This window comes from Littorina saxatilis, linkage group LG15, assembly GCF_037325665.1.
Source record: "Littorina saxatilis isolate snail1 linkage group LG15, US_GU_Lsax_2.0, whole genome shotgun sequence".
NCBI classification, from domain to species: domain Eukaryota; kingdom Metazoa; phylum Mollusca; class Gastropoda; order Littorinimorpha; family Littorinidae; genus Littorina; species Littorina saxatilis.
Window position 1 is genome coordinate 37848439 of NC_090259.1, and position 10000 is coordinate 37858438.

Consider the following 10000-nt stretch of genomic DNA (forward strand, 5'->3'; position numbering starts at 1 on the left):
ACTCAAAAACACATAGAATACTCACACACAAACACTCATACGTACATTGGCAACACACACACGCGCGCACGCACACACACACACACACACACACACACACACACACACACTCACACATGCACGTGCACGAAGAGACATACTATGCAGTATCATTCTCTTGTTAAGTTAAAGCAGATTTTTCAGCCATACCTTTGGTGGTGGGCTATTTACACTGAACATTTATTAACATTATGCTAAAAAGATGTTTGTACAAATTCTGAGTAGAATAAAGCCCAAACCATACAATAAACATGTGTTTTGGAGTAAGACATGTCAAACGAAATCCCAAAGATTTTAATGCTGGTAAAAGTGAATATCAAATGCAGATTGAAGTCCAAAAGACCTTGTTATACAGTGGAGCGCCCTTTGTAAGAGCCCCAACTGCTACCCGAACCCCCCCCCCCCCCCCCCCCCCCCCCGCCCGTTTATGATTCAGCATTCTCAGATATTCTGATCATAACTTCTGTAAATATACCTCCTGTTTAAGACTCCCTCCTTTTTAAGACCTGCATTTCTACGATTTTTGGATGCCTTAAATTGGGTTGGAGGGGGGGGGGGGGGTATCACTGTATCAAAGAACTTTTGCACTCGTTGGAAGTTGTTGATTGGAAAATGTAAGCATCTTATTGAGAACAGAAAAAGACACATGAAGAAGGATGCTCCCCGCCAGTAAAAAAAACCCAAAAACAAGTCGCGTAAGGCGAAATTACTACATTTAGTCAAGCTGGAACTCACAGAATGAAACTGAACGTAGTCCGCTGCTAGTGGAAAAGGCAGTGAAAGTGACGAGCCTGTTTGGCGCGGTAGCGGTTGCGCTGTGCTTCATAGCACGCTTTACTGTACCTCTCTTCGTTTTAACTTTCTGAGTGTGTTTTTAATCCAAACATATCATATCTATATGTTTTTGGAATCAGGAACCGACAAGGAATAAGATGAAAGTGTTTTTAAATTGATTTCGAAAATTTAATTTTGATCATAATTTTTATATTTTTAATTTTCAGAGCTTGTTTTTAATCCAAATATAACATATTTATATATTTTTGGAATCAGGAAATGATGAAGAATAAGATGAACGTAAATTTGGATCGTTTGATAAAAAACATTTGTTTTTAACAATTTTAGAGATTTTGAATGACCAAAGTCATTAATTAATTTTTAAGCCACCAAGCTGAAATGCAATACCGAAGTCCGGCCTTCGTCGAAGATTGCTTTGCCAAAATTTCAATCAATTTGATTGAAAAATGAGGGTGTGACAGTGCCGCCTCAACTTTTACAAAAAGACGGATATGACGTCATCAAAGACATTTATCGACAAAAAGAAAAAAAACGTCCAGGGATATCGTTCCCAGGAACTCTCATGTAAAATTTCATAAAGATTGGTCCAGTAGTTTAGTCTGAATCGCTCTACACACACACACGCACAGACAGACAGACAGACAGACACACACACACACACACACATACACCACGACCCTCGTCTCGATTCCCCCTCTACGTTAAAACCTTTAGTCAAAACTTGACTAAATGTAAAAAGGAAAAAGAGAAAAGAGCAGGCACAAAATAAGGGTAGTACTTAGCAACCTGCATGTAACTGAGGTAAAAAAAGAAAAATGCCACTACAAAATATATAAACACTACTTGTAAATGTCAAACAACTGTCAGGCCTTTTTCAAGATCACAGGCTTGTTAAACAAGTTATGTATATTGCATGCCTGATGACACTTCGTGCTCATGAGGGCACTATTAAAAAACATGAAACATTGTTTTAAAAATATTTGTCATAACTAAGAGTGGCTAATGAATTCATCTTCCATTGCTACTGACCTCATTATAAAATGTCATGTATACGGTAAAATAGTTGACACAGTTATTTAAGAACACTGAAAAAATCTAATAAACTATTATGTCAGCAAAACAAATAATTCTCTCTGTTTAGGCAACAACAACAAAAGCCCCCCCCCCCAAAAAAAAAAAAAATAGACAAATACAAATTGTTTTAGCACAATGTCCCGATTTAGCTCTGAGTGAGGTTCATAGTCACGCTAAAGGAATCTCAAAATGTTCACTCTTCTTTCAGTATCCGACCTCACTTCCACAGGGCTAATTCAGGAGTACGCCAAAAGCAACTGCCATATTATTTCATGCGTTGATATTATTTTTGGTCGGCCTCGATCTCTTTCTTGTCGTCTTTTGGTGTGGGATGGAACAGAACTTTTTCCAGCACCATGAATGGGGTTTCAAACGCAAGGGACGTCACTGTTGCCGCCATATAGGACACCACCAAAATGCCAAGGAAAAACATCACCTGCAAGGTCAAGGTCAAGGGTGAAGTTTTAAAGTTGTTAATAGTTCAAAGGTCGAGGTCAAAAGCTGACAAAGTATGCTGTCAAAATGTCAATGCTAAAATTCAGAGTATGGATCTGAGAAACAAAGGGAGAATGCTTAGGATTTCTCCTTGGAGTAAAGAATTGATAAAAAGGCTGGTGTGTGCTTATGACTAAAGACACACACACACCCACATATACACGCACACACACAGACACACAGACAGACACACACACACACACACACACACACACACATGCATACACACACACAAACACAAACACACATACATATATATATACATACACACACACGAACACACACGCACATACACACACACACACATACATACACACACACACACACACACATGTGTGTGTGTGTGTATCCAATCCAATCCAACATACATATATATACATACACACACACGAACACACACGCACATACACACACACATACATACACACACACACACATACACACACACCCACACGCACACACACACACACACACACACACACACACACACACACACACACACACACACACACACAGAACCCCGCGGTCACTAGCGGTCTACTCTTCCTCCGCATCCAAACCCCAACCACCACCCATCCAAACCCCAACCACCACCCATCCAAACCCCAACCACCACCCATCCAAACCCCAACCACCGCCCCCACCCTACCCCCCCCCCCCCCCCCTCCCACCCCCACAATCATTCCCTTTCAACACACTGAGCCCAGCAGGCCACACTCACCACATTCAGGTCGTCCATGTAGAAGGCCGTGTTCAAGTTCAAGAGGTAGAGCTCCATCATCATGATGTGAAGCAGGTAGATACAGTACGTCAGGCGGCTCAGAGGCACCAGCGCCGACCACGACAGTATGGTGTTCACGAAACCTGCACGTGCGAATTGTACATGTAGCTGGATACTATCACAGAGTTAGATATATTACTAGATGAATACCCGCTTCGCCGGGTACGGCTGCGCCGGGAAAAAGTCGAGCCGAATATCCGGCTGCGCCGGGGACCCGGCTTTGCCGGGTGTACGCCGGCTTTGCCGGCGCACCGCACGAAGGAAGGGAGATAAACGCGCAAAACACTGGAGAAGAGTAGTGACCTTCTAAAAATAGTATAACGAGAATATGGATTGAGCGTTGTCGACAGTGACCTTCTAAAAATAGAAACGGGAATATGGATTGACGCCACACGAAGGAAGGGAGGTAAACGCTGAAAACACTGGAGAAGATAAGGAAGAGTTACTGGAAATGGATCCAGAGAAAAACCAAAATCGGTTCAGCGCTGCGCGCTGAGAGCACGTGTTGAAAATTCTCATCGACCAGATTGTGTCCGGGGTCTCTCTGAATAAGCCCACCAAATCTGAAGCAGATCCATCGAGAACCTTGGCCGCGCATTGCGCACAGACACCCAGACACTAGTCGTATATATATATACTAGAGGAATACCCGGCTTCGCCGGGGTGAATCGCGAGACAGAGACAGACAGCGTGGCGGTTCATCACAATCACCTCTGCAGGCGAAGTCCTGTCAAACAGGATTGAGAATTTTAGAGCTTATTTCTTAGCCCTATATTATCTGTTGTGGCTTCTCAAATGCCAGAATATACAGACAGACAAAAGCCGCTAGACCCCATCACAAACAGAACTCTACAATCAACAGGTTTTTTCCCCCACACACACACACAAACACACACACAGAGAAGCCGTATATATATATATGCATATCTGTATCTATAAATATATAGAGATAGGTGAGAGTGTATTTTTCGCGTGGCTATAAATTGATTCGACCTTTTCACTTTGACAGTAAGAACAACTTACGGGTGCAAGGGAAGCGTTCTGGACAGCGCAGTGACATTCTAAAAATAGTCACTCTCAGAAACGGGAATTTGGGGTGAGACAGACAGCGTGGCGGTTCACCTCAATCACCTTTGAAAGGCGAAGTCCTGTCAAACGGGATTGAGAATTTTAGAGCTTATTTCTTAGCCCTATATTATCTACTGTGGCTTCTCACATGCCAGAACATACAGACAGACAAAAGCCGCTAGACCCCATCACAAACAGAACTCTATAATACATAGGTTTTTGCCTACACACACACACACACAAACACACACACACACAGAGAAGCCGTATATATATATGCATATCTGTATCTATAAATATATAGAGATAGGTGAGAGTGTATTTTTCGCGTGGCTATAAATTGATTCGACCTTTTCACTTTGACAGTAAGAACAACTTACGGGTGCAAGGGAAGCGTTCTGGACAGCGCAGTGACATTCTAAAAATAAATAGTAACTTACAACTGAACGGGAAAGCCACACGAAGGAAGGGAGATAAACGCCAAACACTGGAGAAGATAAGGAAGAGTTACTTATAATGGTGAAATGAACACAAAAACGAACATGAGTTTAGCGCTGCGCGCTGAGAGCACGTGTTGAAATATCTCATCGATGATATTGTGTCCGGGGTGTAGCTGAATACGGTGTCCAAATTTGAAAAAGAACCACCGAGAACTTTGGCGTTGTGATGTGGTGTAGCGGCTATGGTGTGTCGGTATGGGGGCCCGGGTAAGCTGAGGTGGAACCAAAATAGCTGAGGTGGAACCAAAATCGGTTCCGCGCTGCGCGCTGAGAGCACGTGTTGAAATATCTCATCGACCAGGTTGTGTCCAGGGTGTACCTGAATATGATCACCAAATTTGAAACAGATCCATCGAGAACCTTGGCCGCGCATCGCGCACAGACAGACAGACACACAGACAGACACTAGTCGTATATATATATATATATATATATATAGATATGGTATGTATAGTATAGAGTTAGAGGGGATCTGTTTTGGTCCAGTCCAGTCCAGTCGGAGGCTGGATGTACCAGTTAAAACATATCTGCCCCAGTCACCGAAGTGACCGGTGAAAACGCTATCAAACGGAAAAATGCAGAATCGGAAAAAAACAAGAATGATATAATTATGCTATTGGAACGTTTCATTTATGACCAAAACAAAGACGTTACAATCACTTTACTTCGACCCAGCGGCCTTTTAAAGTCCACAGACAGACACACATTTATAAGACAGATAATAAACTTATCTGAGAAAATCCCCCTCCCCTCCCCCAATTTAAGATTTGCTCCTTTTTAGAACCTCCTTTTTCAGATTTTCCTTTCATAACCTTTGTCAATTTCTTTGTTAATGCTCCCTCCTTTTGAAGACCTGATGTTCTCTAACAAAATGTAAGGCTGTGAAAGGGGGGGGGGGGTTCCACTGTATTTTTTGTTTGTTTGTTTGCTTAACGCCCAGCAGACCACGAAGGGCCATATCAGAGCGGTGCTGCTTTGACATAATTATAACAAGCGACACACACAAGACAGAAGTCGCAGCACAGGCTTCATGTCTCACCCAGTCACATAATTCTGACACCGGACCAACCAGTCCTAGCACTAACCCCATAGTGCCAGACGCCAGGCGGAGCAGCCACTAGATTGCCAATTTTAAAGTCTTAGGTATGACCCGGCCGGGGTTCTTCTTCTTCTTCTTCTTCTTCTGCGTTCGTGGGCTGAAACTCCCACGTACACTCGTGTCTTTTGCACGAGTGGAATTTTACGTGTATGACCGTTTTTTACCCCGCCATTTAGGCAGCCATACGCCGTTTTCGGAGGAAGCATGCTTGGTATTTTTGTGTTTCTATAACCCACCGAACTCTGACATGGATTACAGGATCTTTTTTATGCGCACTTGGTCTTGTGCTTGCGTGTACATGTTACAGTCAAATCGGGAAATCAGGTATTTCACGAGAATGTCTGAAAGTTTAGGCATTCATGGTAAATACCTGGTTTGATCAGGCAATTCCGGAAATGACTGAATTTTTTTAGGCACTATCAGGAAATGACTAAAAACTACTTGTGCAAATTTCCCGTTTTGCCTGACTGTCAGGCAAAACGGGTTGTTCTGAGACCTTGTCTGTTTTTACCTCGCCTGCCTTGAGCATGAATTTCTCTTCTAGCACATTGTCTATTCATCGTTTTCCCCATTTCACTGAGTTCGGAGTGATTGCAGTTTGTTTTTTTACGGGTGCAGGTCACTACCGCGAGTGTAACACTATCGCGTGTGTAAGACTACGAGCACGAATTTATTGTGATTTTCTCGTAAAGTTCGGAGTGATTGGAGTTTGTCTTTACATAGCCGGCCTTGAGCACGAATTTATTGTGAGTTTCTCGTATAGCACATTGTCTTTTTTTCCCCTTTTCGCTGAGTTTGGATTGATTGGAGTTCACTTTCAGTATAATGCTAGTTCCATTGTGAAGTTGCTCTCAATGTTGAGGGTAGCAATGGAGGAAACAGAATTGGTAGAAGACCGATTTAATCGGTTAATCTTTCAAAAGTACGCCAAAAATGGAAAACACTTGATGCCAAAGTCCAAATATTTTCAAATACTTGAAGAGATGATGGAAAACGAAAGTCGGAAAACTCCACGTCAGTACAAGCTGTTTTCGAAGTAAGTAGACTCCTCTCTCTCTCTCTCGTTCCTCCCTCTCTCTCAAACCTGTCTTTCTGTCTGTAGGGAGATTTAATAAACGAAACGTCGGGACGTTTCGTTTTGAAGTTGTGGTAAACGTCATCATTTCGGGGGTCTCTCGCTGGAAAGGTGAAGGTCAACTGAAACGGAACGTGGAACGTCAAAACGCAGTCACGTTTTCCACCCCCAAAAAACGAACAATATTTCGTCAACTTTTGTGAGTATTTTGGAACACTAACAGTTTTATTTGTTGGCCATTTTATGCATTGCTAGATTCATCAACCCTTTCACAGTCTTTCAGCGCTGAGAATGTGTTCATTGGAGGTAGACAACTGTTGTGAACTGAAATATTTTGAAGGGTGCTGATCCTGGTACATTTATCCAACTTCATGGTGAGAAAGCAAATGGCGAAGCAGAAGTAGGTCATCGCATCGAATTTTTATTCTGGCTTCGTATGTGATTTTGTATAAACAAAGTCTGTGTGATTTATTTGGACTGAAAATAATCAAAGTATGCCCGATTCTGGACCACCTCCTAGGGTTTTTTTTTCCATTCTGATCGAGGACAGACGTGATAATTTCACTTGAAGATTTATCGCCCTTCCTTCATTCCGAAACGAAACGTGAATACATCTAAATCTTGTCTGCGGCCTATGCCGTCTCGTTTCACGTTCCGTTTCGCGGGGTGACTCATTCACCAAACGAAACGAGCTGCAAAACGAAACGTGCTGTCCTTTAAATCTCCCTTCTGTCTCTCTCTGTCACTTCTCTCTGTCACTGTTTGTCTCGATGTATGTATCTCTCTCTCTGTGACTCTCTTTCTCTCTCTCTCTGTGTCTCTCTCTGCGCACATGTCCCATACTTTTGTCCCACACTTCTCTCTAACATACACACACACACACACACACACACACACACACACACACACACACACACACACACACACACACACACAGATAATAAAATAGTGATCTCTTGATTTTGAATCAGGTATGAAATTGTATCACTTCTCTCTAACACACACACACACGCACACGCACACGCACACACACACGCACACGCACACACGCGCAGACACAGATAATAAAATAGTGATCTCTTGATTTTGAATCAGGTATGAAATTGTATCACTTCTCTCTAACACACACACACACACACACACACACACACACACACACACACACACACACACACGCACACACGCGCAGACACAGATAATAAAATAGTGATCTCTTGATTTTGAATCAGGTATGAAATTGTATCACTTCTCTCTAACATACACACACAAACACACACTCACACACACACACACACACACACACACACACACACACACACACACACACACACACGCACACACGAACACACGCGCAGTTACAGATAATAAAATAGTGATCTCTTGATTTTGAATCTGGTATGAAATTGTATCACTTCTCTCTAACATACACAAGGTAAGTGACCACTTGTACACGCTTTTGACCTCTCTCTCTTTTATCCCTCTCACTAGCTTTTTTCCTCCCATCCTTTTTCTCTTTTCTTGATCCTTTTTCTCATTCTTTTATTGTTTGTCTTTTTTCTTTCTCTTATAAAAAAATCTCTTATTGTTTGACTAGGTCTGAACCCCAGCGTAACACTGCCAACATCCACCCTAGAAATGCAAACCTCAGTATTGAGGAGTTGGTGACTGATGACAGTGTGGCATTGCTTGACAGACAATATAAACAAATTCAGCACCACAGACAAGCTAGCAGGGTATGTCAGCTCCAGCAAGCAGAAAGAATGGTGAAGCGGAGTCGCTTGGATCTCGGTCATGGACAGAGAGGTGATAACGTCGCTATACCCATTCCACTGGTGGATAGAGGCCGTGGAGACCCGCGGAATATCCTGGGGGTGATTCTTGACAGGAGTGAAAATGACAACTACACACTGGTGACCAAGAATGGGATTTTAAAAGGAGCCTACGCCAGAAACGATTTCGAACTGTGTCCACAAAAACTGTTGTATTTGAGTGAAATGAACTGTGTTAAGCACGTAAGTCTTCGCGCGGCCGTCATCCTGGGCTCCCAAAGCGGAGGACAAGGATACGTCAAGTGCAACTGTTCGGGTGCAAAGAAATGCCAGAACAATCGGTGCAAATGCTTCAAAGCAAAACTGAAGTGCAACAGTCGGTGTCACCAATCCTTGACTTGTGGAAACAAATGAACTGTTGACAGAAAGTTCTGTTTTAATGTACATTTTATTTTTAGAATTAAACATTAAAATGATAACATCATTATGTTCTTTAATTGAATGCCTTAAAATCAAGAGAGAGAAAGAGATAGGAGAGAGAGAGAGAGAGAGAGAGAGAGAGAGAGAGAGAGAGAGAGAGAGAGAGAGAATACAGAATAGATTCCACACTGACAGCATTGGCCCGGCACAGGCAGTTGATGGCTGGACAGCAATACCTTCCTGATGGAAAAGAGGCATGAAACCAATTACGACCCCAGCCATTCAAAGTTTTATAGTAGGCTTCTGTGCTGAAATGCTTTCTGACTCTCGCCAGAAACACAGATTGTGAGCGGTAGGCATTCTCCGATAATGCCTGGCAGCCTATTTCAGTCAATCACCGATAGTGCCTAAACAATTTCAGTCATTTCCGGATTTGCCTGATCAAACCAGGTATTTACCGTGAATGCCTAAACTTTCAGGCATTCTCGTGAAATACCTGATTTCCCGATTTGACTGTAACATACACACGGGGGTGTTCGGACACCGAGGAGAGTCTGCACACAAAGTTGACTCTGAGAAATAAATCTCTCGCCGAACGTGGGTTCGAACCCACGACCTCCCGATCATGGGGCGGACGCCTTACCACTGTGAAACTAATAGAGGCATGTTCCCGAGTGTGACCCCGACTTCAGATGAAAAACAAGGTCTTAAAAGGGAGGGGGTCTAACAATTATGGGGGGCGGGGGTCTCAAAAAGGGGGTTCTGCTGTAATGGATAGTGTGGTTAATACGCATTGTTCACCTACCCCCGTTGCCCGTGACACAGGCGATGACCACCCAGGCGACGCAGGCCCCCCACACCTGTCTGTTGATGGCGTTGTAGAAA

The 10000-nt window shown here is 43.1% G+C and overlaps 1 protein-coding gene across 3 annotated transcripts in view; it reads right to left on the reverse strand.

Moving 5' to 3' along the window:
- LOC138949257 (nose resistant to fluoxetine protein 6-like) overlaps positions 1-10000 on the reverse strand; it is a 43227-nt gene that overhangs the window by 1000 nt on the left and 32227 nt on the right. For all 3 annotated transcript variants that reach the window (XM_070321042.1, XM_070321043.1, XM_070321044.1), the window contains 3 exons: positions 9921-10000; positions 3125-3267; positions 1-2344 (listed from right to left, as the gene is read on the reverse strand). The exon at positions 1-2344 is cut by the window's left edge and continues 1000 nt beyond it; the exon at positions 9921-10000 is cut by the window's right edge and continues 107 nt beyond it. In XM_070321042.1, the coding sequence (XP_070177143.1) occupies positions 2192-2344; positions 3125-3267; positions 9921-10000 (376 nt within the window). In that variant the 3' untranslated portion in view covers positions 1-2191. The remainder of the gene's footprint in view (positions 2345-3124; positions 3268-9920) is intronic.